We start from the raw sequence: 25388 nt of genomic DNA, 5'->3' as shown, positions 1-25388 counted from the left end.
AGCCTAATGAAGCAGAGAGAGGCCAGGTGTTCCCACTCTGGGCCAGAAGGCCCACGGCCACTTCAGCGGCAGGGGGAAGAGACAGTGAAAGACTGGGGATTTTGACCATGATATCTGGGGTTTTTGATGGTCAGTGGAAGCCCATGGAGCACTTCCAAAATTGTGTTTCTATGGATGCTTCTGTGCTGCAGGATGTTCATACGTGTTCCAAGGGGAAAAACAGAGTCTGTGGTCAAGATGGTTTTACAGATGATGAACTAAACAAATCTGCCCAGCTCTCTGAACTGCAGGATCTCCCAGGGTCTTTCACAGATTAAGATGCATTTGGGAATTTCCAAGAGAAAGAGGGAGTGTGCGGAATTTCCAAAACAGTTATTGACCATGGATTTCTTCTGTCCAGGAAAATCTTGAGGACATGTGGTGGAAAGTGTGTGAGTTGGGAAGTTTAGGACTGGCACGTACTAGCCTTTCTCTTGCAAAAACCTTACCCAATAGTGGCAGCAAAACCGTGAGAACAATGTTATTAGGCCATTTTGAAAACTGCTTTTACAGCATCCACGTGAGCACATTTCATGTGCTAATATCCATCAATGAGTCTATCTCTAGGGGAAACAGGATTCCCTGGAGATCTGTACTGGGAGGTTTTATTTTATCCTGGATCCTTCTTCTACCATCAATTTGAAAGTTATAAAACTAAGCCACTTTTCCACAATCTTTGAGGGTAATGCACTCCTTTATTCTACAAATATTTATTAAGCGCTTTCTATGTATTAGGTTTATGAATATGAAGCTTACATTTTACAGAGGAAAACAGTAAACAAGCAAACAAATAAAAGTGATTTTAGACCCTAATATTAGGGAAGGAGCGAAAAACGGTTATGTAACAGAGAGTAGCAGGTCGGGGATGGAAAGGAGTAAAAGTTTGGGCACCCAGGTTTCTGTAGTCGTGGACAATGGTTCTGAGGAGCTGACATTTGAGTTAAGAGCTGAAGGGTGAGAAGGGGCCAGCCAGGAGAGAACCTGGGGGACAAAAAGCGACATGACAAGGAGAAGTACAGCAAGTTCTCAGACCCTACACTGGGGCTCCATTCGCTGTGTTCCTGGGACATGAGGAAAGTCACTGTGCCTGGAGCACAAGGAAATGCCAAGTGAGCAAAGAAGGCAGGAACCGATTCAGATGGAACAGAAGCTACAGGCCATGGCAAAGACTTTGGACTGTGTGCTAAAGATAACAGGAAACCACTGAAAAATTTTAAGCTGAACAGTGACCTTATCTTGTTTATGTTTCTAAAAAGGTTACTCTGGCTTGCTTTGGGGAGAATCTCAAGGAGGGTATAGTCAGAAGCAGGAGATAAGAGGTGGCAGTGGTCATAATGGTGACAAAGAAAGGGAGGACAAAATGAATTTCTTCCTGTATCAGTTCTCTTAGTTCCCACCTAACTTATAAATTAAAATAACTTGATATTCAATTAGAGTCTGTCAAACAATAGATTTCATGAATAATCTAATTCTGCAATTCAAGAGGGGAAAACAGACAGACTCCAAGGTGAAGGTCAAGTTTTTTGCAAAAAAAAAAAAAAAAAGGTTCTACATGACATTGTTTATAATGGGCAAATAATTAGAAACAGCCCAAATGCCTTTCTGTAGTGGCCTCGTTAAGACAGTTATGGTACATAAAAGAGATTGTTTTTGGAAGAATTCATTGACATAAAAATGTTTAGGATATGGGGCTTCCCTGGTGGTGCAGTGGTTGAGAGTCCACCTGCCGATGCAGGGGACACGGGTTCGTGCCCCGGTCCGGGAAGATCCCCCATGCCGCGGAGCGGCTGGGCCTGTGAGCCACGGCCGCTGAGCCTGCGCGTCCAGAGCCTGTGCTCCGCAACGGGAGAGGCCACAACAGTGAGAGCCCCGTGTACCGCAAAAAAAAAAAAAAAAAGTTTAGGATATGACTCTAAGGAAAGAAATTCAGATTGATAGTGAAGAGGAGGGAGGTTATGGACTTGGAGTCAAGTGTATTTATGGGGGCTGTATTTGTAGAGAGGATATGGGAAGGAGATTCTTGGTGAATATTGGAGCAATAAAGATGGCTAGTTAAAGCTGAGTGAAATTACAAGTGATCCTGAATGCCCAAGCCATGACAAATATAAGATAGCATTTATTCAGTTCCTAATACACATTAGCTCAGCACTCCAAGGTAGTCTATATCCATCATTTCATCAGATCCTTACAGCAATCCTCTGATGTAGGGATTGGCATCCCTATTCTACAGAAGAGGAAACTGAGGCTCAGAGACATCCAGTGACTCTTCCAAAGCTAAGCAAGTTGAAATTGACAGGGCTGGATTAGCACTCAGACATTGCTGACCTCAAAACAACTATTCTTTACCATTATACAATGGTTCAACCTGGGGTTTACCACGAGTTCCAAAAAGGAACTCCATCATCAAATTCTGCCTCGATTTATGATCTCACCTAAATGTGTAGATCTCGGTTTTTCACCAGATACAGGAATTCACAGGATTAAGACCTAGACATTATCTCAGCAAATAACAAGTGTGTACTATGTGTGCAGACATTGATTTAGACCCAGAAATTCAAAGATGATTCAAATAAGATATTTACTGCCTTCAAAGAACACTGTCTAGCTAAGGAGAGAGACAGACAAAAGCAAATGATATTACACAAAAGTGAAATCAGTGCTTAACACATAGATAAAGATATGGGAGAATTCACACATGGGAGAACACAGGGTGAACTGTGATGGTGACAGTCAGCGATGTGTTTGCCAATATACGTCACACACGTTAAGCTTGGAAAGAAAGGTAGGGCTTCACCAGGATAGAACCTAATGGTTGATTTAAAAAGTCTGGGACTCAGACTGCTTAGTTCTTTCTGGCTCTGATAATTGCTAGGATGTTCCTTCAGGCAGATGGCTGCAGCTTTCTGTGCCTTAGTGATACCATCTGTAAAATGGGCGTCATCACTGTACCTGTTTCATAGGGTTGCTGAGGATCAAATGAGATAAGATATGCACAGCATTTAGCCTGCTGGCTGGAGTATGTGTCAATAAATGCCAATGACTATTCGTAGGGGCTAGCTAGGGGTTTTCACGCAGAGAAACTGGCCTGGGAAGAAACGTGGAAGTGGGGACACATGGATTTAGAAGAGTCAGCAGAGAGACTGGAGCCCTTTGGGGGCCTCAAATGCCATTTTCATAAGCACGAACACTTCTGAAGACCCTGGACAACCACTGAAGTTCCAGGAGAAGGGAAATGACATACTCAAAATCAAGTTACAGGAACTAGAGAAGTAAAAGTCAAGAGGAAGAGTGACTGGCTGGGGACCACTGAGTGTATGGAAGGATAAAGACGACACTGGGAAATCAGGCAATGGTGAGGGGGTTCATCCCATACACAAGGTCATGAGAAGGTCAGAGAAAGGAGACGATGATGATGATGATGATGATGATGATGATGATGATAACGCTGGGGAGGAGAGACAGGGAGAAGGACGATGAAAAGGAGGAAGAGGGAAAAATCTACTTTTGATCGCATGCTGGCTGGGCACTGTGCTGAGATGTTACAGGAAGCTGGGCAGAGAGGAGTGACTTGGGGAAGTGGAGGCACTGCCCAAGGCGACGGGGTTAGGTGACAGCAAAACCAACATTTGAATCCAGTTCTGTCTAATACACAGCACTCCTGCTTTGACCACTAGATTACTCAGGCTATTAAAGAGTGGGTCCAAACCCTGTGCTGTGATCCCAGTCTGAGGATGTTTTCACGAGAACATCCTGGCTTTCTCACACTCTCCAAAGTGACACCAGCTACAACTTGAAGAGCATCTGCTGTACCCTGGTCCTGTGCTGGGCACTTTCCATAGATCGTTGCTTACCTTCTCAACCTCTCTGGAAGATGGGCAATTCATTCCCATTCTCAGATGAGGCGGCTGGGGCTCAGAGAGGTTAGCTTTACACCCAGGGACACAGGTCCTCTCGCTCCAAGGTCTCAGCTGAGATGACTTATCAGGGGGATATTGGCGTGGGTTCTGTGAGCACAGGGAAGCAGGGGGAAGAGGGCATAGCTCTTCCTGGCACCTTAAGAACCTGGGCACAGCGGGCGGACATCCTGGCCAGAGGCTCTGGGAGGACCTACCTCGGGACCTGCTTCTCCTCTTCCGCCTCCCTGCCGAGGCACTGCGCGGTGCTGGCTGCAGCTGACCGATCTCGATGGGTGTGTTCGCACGGAAACTCTCCTTGAACTTCTGCATCAGGGACTCCACTGGCTCCTGCGTCGCTTCAGCTGCCGCTACGGGGTGGGCAACAGGGCTGAGGTTAGGGCTCGGCCCACCCTCAGCCCCTGGAGGACTGGGCCTGGCCCCCCGGAGTGTCTGGAGCTCCCTCCCGGACCCAGGGGTGATGCAGAAGCCATAGGGGCCAGTAGAGATGAATCTGCTGGCTTACACATTTATTTCTTCAACACCGACTGTGTTCTCAAGGGTACTGCCCCAAGCCCTTGAGAGATGATGGTGAAAGTTTGACACAATCCATGATTCAAGGAATCCATAGCTTGGTAGCACACATATCCAGGCATTTCCAACACTGTGCAATACTTCCGTGACAGTGGAGTACAGAGTACCAGCGGAGCACCAAGAAGGGTCAGCTCACCCATCCTGGGAGTCAAGGCAGGCTTCCTGGAGGAGGAGGCAATACCTCCACTGAGACCTTAAACGGGAGTAGGAATTAGCAAAGAAGATAGAATCAGGGTGGAGTTGTTGAAAAGATTTGGGATAAGAGAGTGCCCTGGGTGGAAGGAGAGGCATGTGCAAAGATCTGAAGCCAGAAAGAACATGGTGCTTGAGTAACTGAAAGGAGTTCAGTGTGGCTGCAGTGGAGCCTGGGACGAGCAGATGAGGCTGCAGAGGGCAGAACACCTTGTAAGCCACCTTGAGGAGCTCGGATTTTATCCCAAAGGCAAAAGATGATCACTGAAAGGTTTTAAACCGGAAACTGGCATGTTCCAATTAAGCCCCTGTGATAACAATTACTAACCAGAGTATGGAGAACACACACAGAAGCAAGGACACAGGCCTGTACACAGAGGCTTTTGCAGGAGCCAGCCGGAGGCAATAATGCCTGAACCAGAACAGTGGCAATAAATGTAGACGGCAGTACACGGGCCAAACAATATTTCAGGAGACAAAACTGCAGTGCAGTGATACGCAGATCACTTGGTACAAGAGCCCCATTGTACTAGGGGAAACTGAAGACACCCCCACCCCAAACAAGGCATACAACTAGCTCCAAGCTAGCAAGCGGTAGAGTCAAGCCTTCTGAATCCTACTCCAACATTCCTTTTGTTTCAGTCTCCTCCAAGGAGTTGCTGGTAGCCACATTTTCAGAAATTTCAAAATTGAGACTGGTAGAAAGTTATAGAGAATGGAGAGCGTGACGGCAGAAGACCAGAGGGAAGGAAGGTAGAAGATAAAAGCAAAAAGAAAAAAAACCAGACAAACTCGAGAACGAAGGAGAGAGCCAACATAAAAGGAGAGGAAATGAGAAAGAAGAAAAGAAGATTGGCTGAATGATCTCAGTGTCTTTGTTCTGAGAAATCCCCAAAGAGAGCCCTGACTTGGAAATCTTCAGACTCAACCCTCCCTCCACCTATGTCTCAAGAGGCTGGGAAAGTTCTTCAGTTTAAGCTACTGGCTGTCTGATGACAGGGAATGGGATGTGTTAAAGATTCCTGTTTCTCTGATGAGCTTTTCCCAGAGTGGACAAACAAGGCTTCTGAACATCCCAACACCAATTTTAAGGAGATCCTGTTCTCCCAGGCAAGTTTATCAGCTTAGACACACATGTGTCTGCAAGGTAGGTCATACCCAGAGGGCTGGTTTGGGTATTGGGCTCTGTCAGAAGCCTCATCTCTAGGGACACAGAGGGGCATCTGTGTTGGCTAAGGAAAAGATAATTGACAATACAAATGACTCTGTAGTAGTGTAACATACCTGCCTCTCTTGCTGTCTCCCCATGTATCTCAGTTAGGTCTACTTAAAGGTGAGCCAAGAAGAAAGTCCCAAACATGGGCCCCCTACTCCAAGCCTATGATACAGAACCCTCCAGCAAGAGGCTACAGTCTAATTCTGAGAAGCACTGTCATGCCCAATCCAGATGCTTTAAACCCAGAGAGGAGAGCGATTTGCACAAAATTTTAAGAGCTGGGCTAAACTGTGGTCAAAAGTCCAGAGCAAGCCACCGTCTGGAATCCTCCAAGGGAGAGACCCACACACATCTGTGAAAATTCACTCATTCATTTGTCTCCTCACTCATTCATTCACTCTACAGTATTTTCAGAAAATATGTCTTAGTCTGCTTGGACTTGCATAACAAAAATCATAGACTCGGTAACATAAAGAGGTCAGATTCTGGTTTGAAGATGGCTGCCTTCTTACTGTCTGCTCACGTGGCCTTTCCTTGGTGCATCCATGTTGGGGGAGGAGAGGGAGAGAGGGAGAGAGAGGGGGAGGGAGGGAGGGAGAGAGAGGGAAAGAGAGGGAGAGAGGGGGAGGGAGGGAGAGAGAAGTCTTTCTCTTCTTATAAGGACACCAATCCTATCAAATTAGGATCCCGCCCGTATGTTCTCACTTAATTTTAATTACCTATCAAAAACTCCATCTCCAAATACAGTCACATTGGAGGTCAGGGTTTCAACATGTGAACTTTGGAGTACACAATTCAGTCTATAGCAGACTATATTTGGAGACGGGATCTTTAGGAGGTAATTAAGATTAAATGAGATCATAAGACCGGGGCCCTAATCTTAAGGCACTGTGGCCTTAGAAGAACAGAAAGATCTCCCCGTGAGGACACCAAGAGAAGGTAGTCATCTACAAGGCAAAAAGAGAGCCCTCACTAGAGCCCAACCATGCTGACACCCTGATCTCGGTCTTCTAGCCTCCAGAACTGTGAGAAAGTAAATGTCTGCTGTTTAAGCCACACAGTCTGTGGCATTTTGCTCTGGCGGGTCTAGTAGGCGGTCACAGTCACATTGCGGGTTAATAAGGCTTACTTTCAGTCCATAGCAGGGTAAGATGGTGAAAACAACAACAAACAAAACCCCTTCCTGATGCTCACCATGCAGACAGGAAAACAAATAGTAATGAAATAGATGACAGAGAAATGTGAAATTTACAACTGATGTATACTGTCAAGGAGAGGTGAAAGATGATACAAGAGGCTCTAGTAGAGGAATATGACCTTGTCTAGGAAAACCATGGACACTTGCTTCAAGGAAGTGGGCAGTGTGACTAAGATCTGGAAAGAGTATGAGAGAATCAGGTGACAAGGAAGCTGTGGGGGAGGGGGGAGGTGACGGAAGCAAAGGAGTCAGAGGAAAGCGTCTAAACCAAGACCCCTCGGGAAGAGGGAATATGCAAGGGGTGCAATCACCACTGCGGCTGAAGTGCTGAAAGCAAGCGGTGTGAGATAATGCTAGAGAGGCAGGAAATCCTAACACTAACGCTAACCTTGACCCTCACCCTAACCCCCACCCTGACCCTAACTCTTCTGGGCCTTGTTAAGAATAGAACATACTGAAGGTTTTAGACAGGAAAGTGACTTGATCGGATCTTCACTTAGAGAAGATCGCTCTGGCAGTAGAAAGGATGCATTGGAGAAGGACAGAAATGGAAGTGAGAAGACCAACTAGGAAGGCGGTACCGTGTTACAGAAGTCCGTGTAGGAGATGCTAGGTAGTAGAGGTGGAGATAGGGATAGAGCAGGAGAGAGAGTAGCGGCAGAGATGTTAGAGCAGTGGAGATAGAGCAGGGAGCACATTTGCGAGTTATTTTGTAGGTACCCCTCCCTGAGAATGTGGTGATTTATTGGAAAAGGGAGATAAGGGAGAGCGAGGGAGAGAGGATGACGCCTGGCCTTCTGGCATCCACAGAGGCAGAACGACAGTACCTCTCAGTGACAGGAGGGACTCTGAAAGAGGAGTGAACTGAGCTGGTTTTAGGTGAGGGCATTTGGTGCCTCCCAGATATCTACATGGAGAGGTGTTGAGCAGACAGCAAGTTATGTGGGTCTCGCACTCACAAGAGAGAACTGGACCCGTGGAGGCTCTACACATGCGTTCTTTGGAACAGGCAGAGAGGGAGTGTGTGTAGTGGCGAAGCATGTTAGCTTCTGGCACAGTGGAGGCTGTGGAACATGTAACCATTCCTGATCTGCACTGCCTGATCCCCCTTTGCACCCCCAGATCCATCTTCCACCCACAGGTTCATCCTGCCCCACTCTGTGGCCTGGAGGCAGACCCTCAATGGGCTATTTCACAGATCCTTCTTACCTGGCTGCTAGGTGAGTTTGCCCAGGGAGATGCTCTGGCAGGATATGGGAGGAGGGAATTTGAGGGAATGTCTTCCCTTACTCCTTTCCTGTTTCTGCATCGTATTTCTGATGGAGACAGGGACACTCAACAATCACAGCTTCTGCTAGGGCCCCTTTTCCACAGATCCATTTTTCCCAGACTCCAGTAAAACCATGTCCTCTCCCTGCACCTTCAGTTCTAGGAATTAGTGGTGGCTTCCTGATAGTTATTTTTCCTGGTGCCTCAATACCCCCTCCCCATTGATTCTCTTCACTCTGTCTACACCTCTATAAATAGTAGCTTCGTTGAACTTCGCCTAAAAATCCCACTGGAGGGTGCCTTCTTTGCCCAGCTGGAACCTTGACTGATACATCATGCCTTTTCATCGAGGCTCTGACATTCAGCAATTCCTAAAGGTCAGCCTCTTCCCATCCTGTTATTTCTGCTTTACTTTCTCCTAAGCTGATGCAGATTTGACCAGCTGGGAGGAGAGGAAGACACTCCGAGAGGCAAGGTTTGCTCCCCTGAGCTGCCAGGGAGCTGCAAGGGTTTCTGATCCCGACTGTGGCAAATCCCTTCCATCTGTTTGGCTGCTCTCGCCTTGGCGACAGTGCCAAGAACCCAGACAAGCTTAGAGGGGGAGGTGCTCATGCAAACCCCTCCGCGGCCTATCTCAGCCTCTGTACCACTCTCTCCTGCCCCCATCCCTCTCGATCCCATTCGGCAGCTCTATCAATATCAATACATCAAGTTGTCCAAACAAGCCACGTTACCTCCTGGGACCCGCTGAGCTGTGCCTCCCCAGAGCAGCAAAATGCTCACCCGTCGCCTGGATGAATGCAACAGATGGTGCTTGATCTGAGCAGCACAGCAGGCCCAGGAAAGGGCGGGTGAAGAGGGGGAAGCAGCCCTTTCTAATTGACATATGAGAGACTGTCAAGCTTAATGGGAATGAACCACTGGGGGCTGAGGAGAGAAGCCCCGGCCCCCAAGCCAAGACAGAGAGAGAAGAGAGGAGAGAAAAGAGGAGGAGGGAGAGAAAACAAGAATGGGAAGGAAAACTGGGCTCAGTAATCAAGGGCAGAGGGTGAAAAGGGGAGCAAAGAAGAGTGGAGAGATCTGGAAAATAATAAAGAGGGAACAGAAAGGGAAGGGTAGGAAGGACAGGAAAGGAGACAGAGACAGCGGAGAAGGGAAAGGAGAAGGCAGACCCCGAGTGCCACTGCAAAGGCATAAGGGTTGTGTTTGTTTCCAGCCACCAGGCAAGCTTCAGCCTGATACTCGACCCTGAAGAACAGGCAGTACATGCCCTGTCTACACTGGCATTCACCTAATCCACATTCAAACACTCACGCGCTGTTCTCTCCCCGGCACAGCCTGGGATGTTCTATCACTGTAACTTGTATGGGTTTGGGTTCAAGTTCCTGTAACACCTTTATCATTACCCTCTTTAATTTTTCTAGACTCACCCAGCCTACCTAAGAAGAAAATTAACAATTCTTGAAAACTTCACCAATTCTCTGCCAGGCAAGGAAGCTGGCATTTCTTTATGTTTTCTCATTTATTCCTCCTAACAACTTTGAAAGGTAAGTGTCATTAGCTGTTTAAAAATGAGGAAATTGAGGCTCAGAGAAGTTAAATAAGCTCCGAGGGTCACACCCTTAAAAATGGCAGAGCTGGGATTTAGATTCAGGTTATGATAACTCTGATGACCGGGCTCCATTCACTGCACCACCTACACATACTCTTTCTGTCCTTCCTGGTGGATGGACATGGATATCCCAGTCTTTGAGTTTGGATGTGACTTCTCTGAGCCTGGAAAGTGACTCTAAAAGCTCAGCCCCTCTTAAATCATCTGGGCAAGGAGCCCCTGGCAATCTGGTCCTGGCTGGAGCCAGGGGCTCAACTTGACTGGACGGAGTCTGACCTGCTCTGCCAAGGAACCTTGTTCAGTGTCGATGGTCAAGACTGTCCAGCCTGGAGGTCCTAGGCTCAGCTCATGCCCCGCGTTGTCAGTTTTGTCTCACTACAGAACTATGTTCAGAGAACCAAGCAACAGGTGGGTATTACTTGGCCATACTGCCTAGTGCAAAGTGTGAGAAAGCCCACCCGAGTTCCAATGTCAGCTCTGCCATTGTGTGACCTAGAGCCACTCCCTTCTCTTTTACAACTCTCTGTTTCCCTGAATGTCTGCAGGGTTGTTGGGAGGATTAAACATAATTATGTACATAATTGTCTAACAGAGCTTCTGGAACACAGTAAGTGATCAACAGTGGTCACAACCCAACTTTCTCTCACTCTTCAGCTTTATGATTGCTCAATCCATTCATTCATTCATTCATTCATTCATTGTGAAAGGCATCTGCATTTTAAGATATTCACTTTCAAAATTATTTTAGAGAATATACATTTTCCCTTTTACACAGATGTGAAACCAGAGGCACCATGAGACAAAGTCATGATAAAAGTCAGCAGCGGACCAAGGTCCAGCACTCAAGTCTCCTATTTCTACTTCTCCACCCCATTTCCCCAAATCCTAGGATCATTTAAACCTCAGATCTTATGATGATTAATTTTACGTGTCAACTTCGCAAAGCTGTGGTACCCAGATGTTTAGTCAAACATCTTCCTAGATGTTTCTGTGAAAGTATTTTTTAGATGACATTAATATTTAAATTAGTAGCTTTTGAATAAGACAACCCTCCATAATCTGGGTGGGCTTCATCCAAATGAAGGCCTTAACAGAGAAAAGACTGACCTCCCCCAAGGAGAAAGGAACTCTGCTAGCAGGCTACCTTCAGACTTGAGCTGCAACAACTCTTCCCTGGATTTCTAGCCTCCTAGCCTACCTTGAAAATTTTGGACTTGTCAGTTTCCACAGTCACATGAGATGATTCTTTAAATCTCTCTAGATATCAATAGATAGACAGATAGAAAGACAGATGGGATGTATAAAACCAAAAGATGATGTATCTACACGTGTCTATATTTACATCTCCTATTGACTGTTTCTCTGGAGAACCCTAATATAGACCTCAGTTTTCATATCCAGGCTTTGGGCTGGGCACACTCAAATGTCAGGTTTGTGGGGGGATAGGTAATAAGAGAAGACATCCCAGCCCTAAAGAACACCTCATCTAGGAAGACCTGGTATAAATGCAAAGAACCATCAAATTTGGAAGTTGTGAGGATCCAGTTCCAGAACCCAACATTCCATTTCATATAGGAGTCATCTTTTCATGAAAGAAGAAAAAAGTAGCAAAGAAAACAGCCAGCCAGTGTTCCCTAGCCAGATGAGAATGCTCCATGACTAGAATAAATTTAAAACCCATGTAGGCATTTTTTTAAAATGGCCAGCTCTTCCCAATTCTCAGGGATAAAATTGATGGATAGAATTTTCTTACTTTTTAGCTTTTTCTTCCATATATTTTCTTAAACTTTTGGTGCCTGGCACAGCTTATCTTCAAACAAGTGCCAGCAGAGAAGACAAATGAACAAACAGCAACAAATATAAATTGGAAAACTTGGGACTAGCCTTTTCTTATATACACTATCTTGGGTCTGTCAGTTAATACTGCAGACTTGTAGACTGATCATAATTTCTGCTGGAGAACTGCATTGAGTTTGAATGACTGAATTAAATGTAGTGATATTTTCCTCTGCTCTGTTAGAAACACAATACTATCCAGGTTCTGTGGAGCCGGTTCCACAGTTCCTAGCCAGGACACAGATGGTCTTGAAGATTCCTTCCAGCTCCATGGCCTTGTAGTTATAAATGTAAATGAAATGTGCTTTCAACAAGATGAATGCAATAACCACAGGCACCGCTTGCTTCAGTCTGCAAAGCACTTTCACCTCTCTCAGCTAATGCTGTCTATACCACCTCCCATTTTATAGAGACCACAGAAGCAAAGGAGATTTCCAAAGGGTGGGCTGGAGTTGATACCACAAATCAGCAAGTGCTATTCAAGGGAGAAAGAAAGGGTCAAGCAACTAGATAGGCTGGGCCAAAGACTCCTTGGTCACTTTATTACCACCTTGGTGGCAAGGCATGGCTATGGAAAGGCTTTGGAATCGGCCATAGTTTGGAATGTGAGCTATGTGTCTTACCAGCTGCAAAACATGGGCAAATCACTTAACCACTCAGAGCCTCTGCTTCCCCAAGTGTTAAAATGGGGCTTGCAATTCCAAATTCATAAAGCTGTTTTTGGATTAAATGAGATGTTAAAATGCTTATCACAAATGCTGATACACAGTAAGCATTTTAAAGATGAGAGTTAATACTGTTACTGCCAGAAAGAGATTAAACCGTCAGACATAGCAAATACAGGTCTTCTACCCAACCCCGGGTGGCATGTGCGTGCCCAGAATCTGATGGAACTCGCAGTCACTAGTCAGATTCTTTTCCTAGATTCATCCTTTCTATAACTGCACAGGAAGGCTATGTACATGGCTCAGCACTCCCTGTGACTAGAGGGCCACCCATATTCTACAACTGGAATTCTTCACCCCACACCATTACTGGGTGCTGTATCTAGAGATGGGCACTGGGGACACAGCAATGAACTGAACATCGAGCCTTCTTTAAAACACAACACTGCTTAGCGGAAGAGACAGATAAAGATAAGAAAAACACAGTGTGCTAAATGCCCGGTGATGAGACGGCTGAAAGTGTATCCTCTAATTCCTTTTGCATGTGGAAAAGCGATAGAAAATCCCCAGAGGAGATGTGAACTTGCCCGACCCTTAAAGAATGCAGAACCAGGTAAAGAGGATGACATAAAGAGTAGCATCAGCAGGGAAAAGGGGCAAGAATTGTAGAGAAAATCCCACACAGTTTGGTTTTTCAAGAGCTTGACATGAGAGATGATTTTATTATAAAGAAAATCCATCTTTTGAGCTATGAAGACTGGTCTGGCTCTTTCTGCGGACCCCTACCTCCTTTCCCAGACCACAGTGCAAAAGGTTCACCTCTTTTGAGAGCCCTGCTATCCAGCCTCACTACCTTTTCCTGTGCCTTTTATATTTATCTCAGATACCCTGGGTTTAGCAAGGGCATGTGGTTTAGGAATCTGACAGACCTGGGTTTAACCTTCATTCTATCACTTATTCATTATGGGACTTAAGTTCTCTAAGCCTCAGTTCTCCATGTAAAACCTTGAGCATAAATCTCTCTCAAGAATTGTGGGGTTCTGTTTGTTTGTTTACTTGGTTTGGTTAAGATTCAAAGCAGTAATATATGCAAAGTGCTTAGCACAGTATGTAAAATGGGCTAAGCACTCAACAAAGTAATAGCCTTTATTATCATTCCTGTTAGTAAGTTTAAGTGACATAAGCTTGCAGAAGGCCTTGCACTGAGTCAAAGCTTAATACAGACTAGGTCCTCCACTTCCCTTTTGGGTAACTCAGTGCCTTTGACTAAGTACTCTAACTCCCTGTTGTGCTCTCATGTATACATCTTATCTTCCCTGACCGCAGGGACACACAGGGCTTGCACTCTACGTCAGCCAAGCCCCATGGTTACACCTTGGATCTAGCCTAACCTGGGACCTGGGTATGGCTGTTACACTAAGCCTGGAAATTGATCTTCTGCTCATGGCCCCCCGTCCACTCTCATATCTTCCTCTTTCGTTCTCATCAAGTTTGTGCTGTGACCTCTGCACACTGTGGCAAACATGTGGGATTATATATATGTGCGTGTATATATACATATATATATATAGAGAGAGAGAGAGACAGAGACAGAGACAGAGAGAGAGAGAGAGAGATCTGTTGCTTATGAAGATCTAGCTCCATCATTCTGAGCCAGAGGACGTTGCTTCTCTGGCATCTGGTTGGCAGGGAAGGGAGAATCCTACTCTCTAATCCCTACTCTCTTCCTTCCCAGCAATTTCACCTCCTCCTGGTTTCACTTCTTCCCCCAGAGAGTTAGCTTAGATGTTTCTGGTTGACCTGTTACTGAGGTTCACCTAAATGTAGCATTCCAATTTGCCAAGAACACCTCATTAGTCACATAATCACAAGAATGATAATATTTACCATTTATGGAGTGTTTATAATGTAACAGGTAGTATTTTAAAGTAAACAAGCCACGGTTGAATGTAATTCTCATAATGACTACAGTACATGGAACTTTCAGCCTCTTCACCACTCCCTGCACCTACCTCTTGCTATAACTTCACTGTGGATGGAGTGTACTTCATTGCCCCTTGATTTGTTCTTGGCTATGTGACTTGTTTTGTCCAGTGGTATGTGGGTAGAGGTCAGTGTGTGCCAGTTATGAACATAGGCTTCAAGAGGCAACACATATGTCTGCTCACACATTTATACCTGCCACCACGAGGAGCCTACCGGTCCAAGGGGGATGATGGACATATAGTGAACTCTCAGCTCTTCAGCATGGAGCGGAGTCAGCCTAATCCTACAGCCTAGGTCACTGACACCAGCCAATCTGTAGATGATAAGCAATCCATCTGAGATGAGCACAACACTCCATCTAATCCGCAGACACTTGGAAAGTCAATGTTTATTACTGGATGCCACTGAGATTTCATAGTTTTTTATTACGTAGCATTATTGTGGCAATGACTGACTGATAAATTTCCGTCTTACAATTGGGTAAGGGAGGCACAACAAGATTAATTTTTCAAGGGTCATACAGCCTATAAATAGCAGAGCTAGACAAATAGCTTCATATACCTCACCATGGCTTGTTTTGGAATGGGACCGATAAACACGGTTTAATGAATTGACTTCCACACTGGAGTGGATGGAAGGAACCCCTCTTAGCCAGCTTCCCTTTAGACCATATGAATGATAATTATAAGAATAATCCCAGAAATAACATCCATCTGAAACCGAGATGTCTCTCTTCAGTGGCATTAAGACTGCTAAGCACAACTATTCAGAGCTTTCAGGGTTGGGCTGTGCCTGCTGAATGAATGAAAAAAAAATGTTTCACATTGTATATGACTGGGCACCAAAGGAGAGGTGTGAAAAATATACATGGTGACATAGGTGCATTACTGACCCATGCTGATGTTGGGGAGAAGAACATGGAACCTGGAAAGTTCTCACCTCTTCAACTGGCAGATTTTCCACCCATGTTCCTTTAAACTAAGGGCAAATCTTCCCAGCACAAGAAAGTGGTTATAAATTTAAACACATGTAAGTCAACTATAGCAAATGGCAGGGATTTTAGAGTGAAATGAATGCAGCTGCATTATAAAAATGTCCTATTTCTCAATATTAAACTCTTAAAAATAGACTGGCTAAATATATAGACAATAATGGATTGAGGCTGAGTTGGCATTACTATAAGGCTTGGGATTTTCCATTTAATGACTTACAATTTCAATTTCCCATTTCCACATGACAGAGCAGCCTTGCTTTATCATGTGCGACTACATGCCACCACGACACAAAAATGCAAGCAGAAGGCTAGAGAGCAACAGTGGGGGGAGGGGACAGCAGGGAATCCTGAACTGAAAACTCAGCAGATGTGGAGAAAGAAGACCAGATCTTCAGTCTCAGCTCAGCTGCTGTGTGACTTTGAACCCCTCACTAGGCCGCTCTGAGCCACAGAAAATAAAAATGCCTGTGAGATTCATGTGAGACAGCATGCATACCAAGAGGTAAGACAAAACTACACGGTGAAAACTCGATGCAAAATGATATTATTGTTGCACTGAGGTTCAAATCCTGGATCTGCCTCTTAGCATCTGCTCACCCTTGAAGATGGCAAGGTACAACATCAGTGCCTCTCTGAACCTTGGTTATTCTGTTCATTTACTAAATGGAGATGAGGGTATCTATAAGAAAGATTTAAATAAGCACACCAGGGGCTTCCCTGGTGGCGCAGTGGTTGAGAGTCCACCTGCCGATGCAGGGGACACGGGTTCACGCCCCGGTCCGGGAGGATCCCACATGCCGCGGAGCGGCTGGGCCCGCGAGCCATGGCCGCTGGGCCTGTGCATCCAGAGCCTGTGCTCCGCAATGGGAGAGGCCACAACAGTGAGAGGCCCGCGTACCGCAAAAAAAAAAAAAAAAAAAAAGCACCCCAGTTACACTATAAACTCCTGTTTGTTGACCTGTTGAGTATCTACTCTATGCCAGGCACTGCTGCTTCATATGCCACTCACCACCAGCCTGGAAAGTGGGTGACATTAGTATCCCCATATGGGAGCAGAGCCTGACCTGGAGCCCAAGTTGGCCTGACCCTCTGATCTTAACCACTGCTGATATGATGCAAATAGGGGGAGAAAGAAAAGAAGGATGTGGGAGAAGCAGAGAAGGGATCAGCCTGGGGAATGGCGGGGCTGTCCGGGCTCACATATGCATCTTAGGAATTACTTTTATTCCAAAGCTAGATAATCCTGAATTATCTTCTTTTTCCTTATTTAGCCTGGTTAAACTGGCCCAGCTAAGTATTATGGATACCTCTTTTTCTCTCTATCCTTTTCCCAGGGAGCAGCCAAAAAAAACTGAGCTAAGGCAGGAGAGAGGACTGGAAATCATGTCTTTAGTGGAGCAGAACAAATTCCTCCTCTGATGTTTTTTGGTGAAATAATAGAGATCCATCCTAGGGAGCCATTTGTTCAGGGAGCCTGCGTGCACGGGTGGATGGGTCTTGAGGAATGCTCTCATTTTGCTAGATGTGCACAATGAAGTAGAGAAATGTGATAAAAAAAAAAAAGAGAGAGAGAGACAGAGAGAGAGGCACAGAGGCTGTGATAGAACCTCCAAACTCAGCTCAGCCAGTAGCAACACTGGAGATTCTGATGGTCCTGGAAGGGGGCTCACGCTCCAGCTACTGTTCTGATTAACGGGTATTCCAGGATTATAAACAACACATGCTATTTCTCTTCTGAGTCTGCCTCTCCTTCTTCACCTTTTATCTCTCATCACTCATTTCCTGATTTAAATGTCTAGAATTTGGACCTTGCATGCCTGGATTAGATGTGGGTGTCCAAGTAGGTTTGTTTGGAGTCCTCATCAATAACATAAATTTTATAAACACATGTTCAGCTGGGCGTCATTCCTCTCTCTCCTTACCCATCATTTCCATTCAATAATTTAGGCATTAGAGATCTCAATGTAAGTTAACAGTAAGGTGACCACTGAGAAGGTAACATATTTTGGGGCTACATTAAAAGAAGCATAAAGTCTTGGAATGAAGAACGGGACATCTCTACTGCGCATTGTTCAGACCATACCTAGAGAACTGTGTTGAGATCTGAGTGCCACATTAAGAATATTATTAGCAAAATAGAGCAGATCCAGAGATGAGAAGATAGACTAATATGAAAGCTTGTAATGGAATCATAAGAAACAAAAAAGACACTATAAAAAGTAAACTCACCTGCCTTCGACTATTTGAAGGGCTGTAGTATTATTATACTTATAATACCAATGTTTAATATCCTTATTACTGTAACTATGTCCCACGCACCATGATACATGCATTATATATGTTATAATTACAAGAGCTATTTTTTTCAGTGCTTATACTGGGCCAGGTACCTGCTGAAGTGCTTTGCAGATATAAGTTCATGTAATTCTCAATGATGCTGTGAAGCAAACTCTACTCATCTCTCTGTTACAGATGGGAAAACTGACCCTGAGACAGTTCAGGTTCTTGACTAAGGCAAGATTTCTCAATCTTAGCATTACTGACATTTGGGCCTGGATAATTCTCTGTTGTGGGAATGGTCCTGTGTGTTGTAGGATATTTAGCAGCATCCCTGGCCTCTGCCAATTAGATGCTATTAGCCTCCTCCTTGAGATGTGATAACCAAAAGTATCTCCAGATATTTCCCAATACCCCTTGAGGGGCCACATCACCTCGGTTGGGAACCTCTAGAGTAAGGTAACCTAGATGGTAAGTGGGACGACTGGGATTCAAACTCAGATCTGTCTGGTACAAAGAACCATGATCTTAAGAATAATAATACTGGGGCTTCCCTGGTAGCACAGTGGTTGAGAGTCCGCCTGCCGATGCAGGGGACACAGGTTCGTGCCCCGGTCTGGGAAGATCCCACATGCCACGGAGCGGCTGGTCCCGTGAGCCGTGGCCACTGAGCCTGTGCGTCCGGAGCCTGTGCTCCGCAACGGGAGAGGCCACAACAGTGAGAGGCCCGCGTACCGCAAAAAAAAAAAAAAGAATAATAATATCAATAACAATTGTGATAGTAATACTGATTACTTATGAGCACAGTACATGACAGAGCTTTCTAACTATGGAAAGAAGAGCCAATGGGACTAGTTAAGTCCTCTGAAACTGTAAGTAAGTAGGCAAAGGTGTCACATTCCAAAAATAACATAGAGGAGATTCAAGTATTAAATAGAAAAGATGGACTAAAAGACAGCTCAGATCAATGATAACCCTAAATATCCATTATTCTGTGAATTTACAACTTGACACTTTAATTTTAAGTGCCTTTCAATAATTACAGAGGAAGAAACAAATCATAATTTGAATTGTCTTATCCTTAGTAGAAACCCAAAGAAATTTGCCTTGCTCTTATACTTAAGAGACTGGGAAGATACCATTCCTAACTCCCTTTCTTCATCCCTCCAGCACACACACAGATACAAACCCTCTTGCCCATGCATCTGGGCTCAGAAACAATTGGTCCATTATCTGGTTCTAAGCAGAAGAAACTGAGATACAATATAGCAAGTCATCAGCTGTGCGGCAAATTGGCAAGTCTCCACTGGTGTGTAATAAATTAATGGTGCCTGAGAAAGGAAGACATTGACAAGAGGGAAGCCCACAGCCTCCCACCTGCCTCTCTTCATGGCCAAGACATCTACCTCCTGAGCTGTGCTTGAACACAGAGGAAAGTGGAGGAAAGACGTGCACATCTCTATCAATTAGAGACTGGTATGAGCAAAGGTGCATGGATCTAAGTCAGGAGCAAACCTGCTGGAAGCCAATCATCTAGGTGACATTTTAGAGACCATTACCATAGAGCTTGACGATGCAATACATTACACCAAGATGAAGTTAAATTAAAGCTGGACTAAGTTGGACTGGACATCAAAAAGAATTGTTCAATTAACTGGCGACTCAAGCACTTAAAAAAAAAATGACAAGAGGAGGATGTGGAGTTCATATCCAGAGGCCAAGTAGGGAGAGATGGCTACCTGTCTGATGACTTTAGCGCTCCCTTGCAAAGCACAGGGACTGAAGCAACACTTTGATGCTGGGTGTGGTATATCAAAGAAGGATGAGAGGGTTTTCCCGGGTGGCATATAGAAAGAGCTCAAGTCCAAAGACATCTTCAGTTCAAAAACTGATGAGCCACTTAGTATGGCTAGAGTTCAGTGTCTCTGGAGGGATGCTGCTACAGATGAGGTGAGAAAGAGCTTGTGACCATGTCAGGAAGGGACTTGAATGCCAAGCTAAGCATCTGAACTTTAGTCTGTACAGTAGGGAAGATTATATGGGCATGTATTATAAGATATATATATATATATATATATATATGGATTTTGATCAGAAGAGTGGCACCGTCAGAGAAGTACTTAAGAAAGATCAATGTGATGTCAGTGAGGAAGAGGGTTCCTAGGGAAAATAACACATAATGATAATAATGATAAAAAGAGCTGAAATGTATTCAGCCATTCAGCATGTGCCAGTAACTGTGCTAAGCATTTTACCTGAATTTTCCAATTTAATACTCACAACAATCACACGGGGTAAGCACTTCAATAAACTGCTTTCTGTAGAAGAAAAAAAATAAGCTTAGAGCTCAAATGGTGTTCAAGATCCCAATACTTAACGTTGATGGAGTCAAGATACTAACCCAGGTCCAATTCTAGTGACTGTGCACTTATTCAAGAAGTCTCTATAAGTCCAGACAAAAGAAGATACAAATCTTGACTATAACAATGTCAAAGGAAATAGAAAACAAGGTTTATATTTGAAAGCATATATATTTAGGGGTTAGAATGGACAGGAATGATAGGACTTAGATCTAAATTGGAGCATATAAGAGAAGTTGAGACGCATCCTAGTATTCCCCTTGGCAATGATATATAATTATATGGTTTCAGGGTTAACTATATCCCAATACAGCCAAAGGTTGCCTGAATGTTCCCCTTTTCAATTATAAAAGGATGACTTGTCATTGATGCTTTCCTTACCATGATCAGCTTGCCTACAGAACTAAATTAAAACATTCATTACAGAAAAGGAAAAAAACAAAGTCATGGCATGAAAAAATTTCTTCATCTCACCATCATCCTCAATGAGGGATGGCAGAAGGGCAGAGATCGTTGGGCAAGACCATGACCGGACTCTGGAATTTGGGCAGGACTAAGGGTTCAGGCAGACAGCCAAGGATGGCACTGGTTTCATGAGCAGGAGGGTTTGTGGATGACTGAACTTGAAACTTAAGTAAACACAACTCATGCAAATACTTACACCCACCTGTTCAACAAACTTACCATGAATGTCTCTGTGGCTCTGACCCATAAGATAAGTCCGATTCTTAAAGTCTCACTGTTCCTCCTGGATACCAAGTATACTGCCTGCTCTGAGCGTCACTGTTTTCCCATCCTCAGCAAAGTCTGAATTCCCTTTCTCACCCTTGTCCTTCTGGATGTACCTGACCCTCCCTACCTTATCCTCCAGTCACAGCTCTCATTCACTTCCAACCTAATTGTTTCCATCGATGTGTACAAAACCACCGTTTATGGGAAATGCCACAGGATGTTAATTTCTTCTGGCACTGGGTAACTGTGAAAAGAGCTTCCTTTTTTTATGATACAGAATGAATAAGTATTGCATTAATAGTGCCATTTTCAGTTACAACCACAATCGCGGGCCTGTTGTCCACTAACTGTGGGTTATTTTTCTTGAAGCGTTTTTCTGAACAATTTTCTTTTCAAATCCTCCCCCGCTACTCCCTTCCTTGTATCACTGTAATTAAGATAATGCAGCATAGTTATAAACACATACTGGAAGCTCAAATGCCAGCATGGACTATCCAGCTGGTGCTACGTGCTTATTGAAATTTCTCAAGCAAAATGGAAAAAGGGTTGGAGTCACTGTGGAGTGAGAAGAATGAAGACTGGTGAAGTCAGTAGGCACAAGCCAGAGTCGTCCAGAAAACCTGGCCAGAGTCCACATTGGGGGAGCTGAGCTTGCTTGGATATTTCTAGAAGGCAACCAGGAAGCATGCTCAACACTTTTGAACATTGAGAAAAATCATATCAAGCATCTACTATGTTGGGTGCTTCACATATATCATCTGATTTACTCATCACGTCAACTCCACGAAGTTTGTTTTTTATTACCATTTTACAGACAAAGGAACAGAGTCTATAAGTTAGGGAAGTTAGCTCAAGTGAAGAGCTAGAATGGGTGAGGTGAGATTTAACCCTCGACTCTAGTATCAGCCAGTTACTGCCATTAAGAACCACTCTAATTTTTTTTTTTTCATTCAAGATAGTATTCATTCATGTGCCTATGGGCCACATGAGGATGAGATTATTCAGGCTGGGATTAGCTTGGCTGCAAACTGCAGGCTGAGTTCAGGTCTGCTTCACCTGCCTGTCATCCTCTTTGGACCAGCAGGCTGTATGGGACATATTCCCATGGACATTTCAGAAAGCACAAGAAGGAAACTCCTCTGTGAGAGCACATATCAAGCTTCTGCTTGTGTTACACCTACTAACATCTCACTGGTCAAGTAGGCCAGATGGCCAAGCTCAATGTCAACAGGAAAAGAAAATATGTCCGACTCATAGTGGCAGATGGAAAGTGAATATGTGCTAAACAATCATCTAAGCTAGCACACCCCAAAATCTGTCAAGTTTCCATAACACCAAGAAAACCATACCACTGAGGGTCTAAGTTTCTGGACTGTAGGGGCTCATGTCAAAGGGAGGTGGCCATGGCGACACAGAAGTGGTAGTGAGTACATGACCTGGAGCTTTTCTCATCTGTATAAAAGGCAGTAAAAGGGCTTCCCTGGTGGCGCAGTGGTTTAGAGTCCGCCTGCCAATGCAGGGGACACGGGTTCGTGCCCCGGTCCGGGAAGATCCCGCATGCCGCGGAGCGGCTGGGCCCGTGAGCCATGGCCGCTGAGCCTGCGCGTCCGGAGCCTGTGCTCCGCAACGGGAGAAACCACAACAGTGAGAGGCCCGCGTACCACAAAAAAAAAAAACAAAAAAAAAAAACCCACTATCCTTTAAATAAATAAACTTAAAAAAAAAATGGAAAAAAAAAAAAAAAAAAAAAAAGGCAGTAATATTGGCCAGTCTTCCTAAGAAGGCTGTTGGAAGGTGACTGAGATACAGAGTTTTAAAAACAGGATGCTTCTTCATATGTTCATGTTCTGCTGCACTGCTCTGCTTTATTTTCCTTCATCAAACGTACCACTGCTGACATTGTGTTATATATTTATTTTATTATTTTCCCCCCTTAACCATTCCAAATGTAAGTTAAATAAATGAAAAGATATTGTCTATTTCGTTAACTATCATATCACCAGCACCTAAGGTACTGACTAAAATGTAGTACACACTCAATATTTTTTTTTTTTTTTGGTAAATGAAATACAGTGTTATAAACACAACTTTATAAATACTCTTTGCACGCGACACAACAAACTCAACCTGTGCCAGTCTAGGTACTATCTTGAGCTCTGAAGGGGGACAAGGTTTTTTTGAGGGGTACAGTAGAATGGTAATGATGATGACAGTGGTGGTTGTGGTTTGATACTGGTACTAAATATAACAGAAATTAAAATAATACATATTTAAAATATCACTAGGCTTGGAATAAAAAAAAAGACTGATGACTCAGTTTCATATCTTTCCAGCTGTGCTGCTTTGGAAGGCCTCCTAACATCAGCAATTCACAGTGATCTCATCTATGTAACTGTTTTACATATATAGACTTTGCCAGAATATCTCAAGTCTCTGAGATAATCTAGTAAAGTGTCTGGTATAAACCAGGTAGCTAACAGGATGAAGATGAGGATGGTGATCATCATGATGATGAGCATTCTCTTAACTTGTAGTTTTTCCTGGAAAAGGTATATAAAACTAACTGTAGAAAAAGCCAGTAGAATCAAACTCCATAACAGGTATAGCAAAGGGATGGGGATTACAAGTTGAAGAAATCTTCAGGGAGCAAGAGGCTCCTGAACTGACTCTTAAAGACCACATTTCATTCATATATGGAGAGATGGGAGAGCAAAATCCCAGAAAAGGAAAACAAAACAAGAAAATGTCCAGAGGGAGAAAAGGGCAGAGGTAACAGTTACAACTGTCCAATCAACTTTCACACTTCTTTTAGAAATTTTAGGTTTACCTAAGCAATTCCAGATTTATTATATAACGTGATCTCTATAGTAACCATGTACGATATACAGAAGAGTTATCATCACTATGTTATAGATGAAGAAACAGAGGCTCAAAGAGAGTGCATCATTTAACTTGGCAGCTGGATGAGAAATGGCAAGTTTAGCTGAGACCCCAAAGTGACACATATCAGACATCAAAATGAGTTACAGATAGATCACCCCAGTAACTCATGTGAAAACTGGGTAGCTAGGAACCAGTGAGTGAACTACTTAACCCCTCACTTCCATCACGGGAATGACAAATTACTTTTTTTTAAGGTTTTTTGTTTCTTATTGAAGTATAGTTTATTTACAATGTTGTGTTAGTTTCGGGTGTACAGCAAAGTGATTTAGTTATATATATATATATATATATATATATATATATATATAAAACATAAGTTATATTTATCTATATAAATATATGTATATACGTTTATATATATTCTTTTCAGATTATTTTGTTATAGGTTATTACAAGATATTGAATATAGTTCCCTGTGCTATACAGTAGGTCCTTGTTGATTATCTATTTTATATACAGTAATGTGTGTCTGTTAATCCCAAACTCCTAATTTATCATTCCCTCTCCCACTTTCCCCTTTGGTAACCATAAATTCGTTTCTTATGTCTGTGCGTCTATTTATGTTTTGTGAATAAATTCATTTGTATCATTTTTTTAGATTCCACATATAAGTGATATCATATAGTATTTGTCTTCCTCTTTCTGATTTACTTCACTTAGTATGATAATCTCTAGGTCCATCCTTGTTGCTACAAATGGCATTATTTCATTCCTTTTTAATGAGTAGTATTCCATGATATATCTATACCATGTCTTCTTAATCCATTCGTCTCTTATGGACACTTGGGTTGTTTCCATATCTTAGCTATTGTAAACAGTGCTGCTATGAACAATGGGGTGTGGGTATCTTTTCAAATTAAAGTTTCTCCATGGCCCAGGATTATGAGCCAGAGAAAAACTAGCATGGGGCTGAAGTACAAAATAGCTGTTCAAAGAAGGACTCTAAGATAGACTACGTGAGCTCAAATCCTGGCCCTTCCACATTCCAGCTGTGAGATCTTAGGCACATTCCTTAAGCTTTCTAAGGCTCAGTTTATCTGTAAAATAGGGATGATAATCACGTAATAATACATACTGTAAACATAGGTAAAATATTTTGCACATTGTAAGTGCCATACAAGTGTTAGCTACCGAAATTATCTTAAATTCTGAGGAACAAGGCTGCCTGGAAGGGTGAACAGATCTCACCAGAGGGAAGCTGGAGAAATTATGAGAGTGACAGAATGAGTGAACCAACACATGGAAACAGGGATGCATCCAACCACATTAAGGGACCTCAGAGGAGGGATCATTAGGAATGGGGGCTGGTCTGTGAGCAGATCATGAAAATGCCTTCAGACAGAGAGCCAGCTCTAACTCTACCCGGATCACTGAAGTTGAAGTCATGTTATGTTGAAGTCATGTTATGACAATGCCTTCCCCGGCTTTCCTATGTTTCCTCCCTCCTCAGCCACACCCCAGCCCCACTGTTGTTGGAAACAACAGCTAAAAAGTAGGGGAGGAGGTAAGTGAGAAAGAGAAAGCAAGCAAGTTCCATCGACCTTCTTCAGCTGCCAAGATAACTTTGGCCCTAATTGGGGGA

General features: G+C 43.8%; 1 protein-coding gene across 3 annotated transcripts in view; it reads right to left on the bottom strand.

The window, feature by feature from the left end:
• ASTN2 (astrotactin 2) overlaps positions 1 to 25388 on the bottom strand; it is a gene marked incomplete at its 5' end in the record, with an annotated part of 938059 nt that overhangs the window by 652378 nt on the left and 260293 nt on the right. For 2 of the 3 annotated variants that reach the window (XM_081237083.1, XM_081237081.1), the window contains one exon: positions 4151 to 4303. The exons of the other annotated variant lie outside the window; for it this stretch is intronic. In XM_081237083.1, coding sequence (XP_081093209.1) covers positions 4151 to 4303 — 153 coding nt within the window. The remainder of the gene's footprint in view (positions 1 to 4150; positions 4304 to 25388) is intronic. 3 annotated transcript variants of the gene reach the window in all.

Source organism: Mesoplodon bidens (genome assembly GCF_964165515.1).
Source record: "Mesoplodon bidens genome assembly, chromosome: 6".
NCBI lineage: Eukaryota > Metazoa > Chordata > Mammalia > Artiodactyla > Ziphiidae > Mesoplodon > Mesoplodon bidens.
This window is presented reverse-complemented; position numbering and strand designations above follow the sequence as displayed.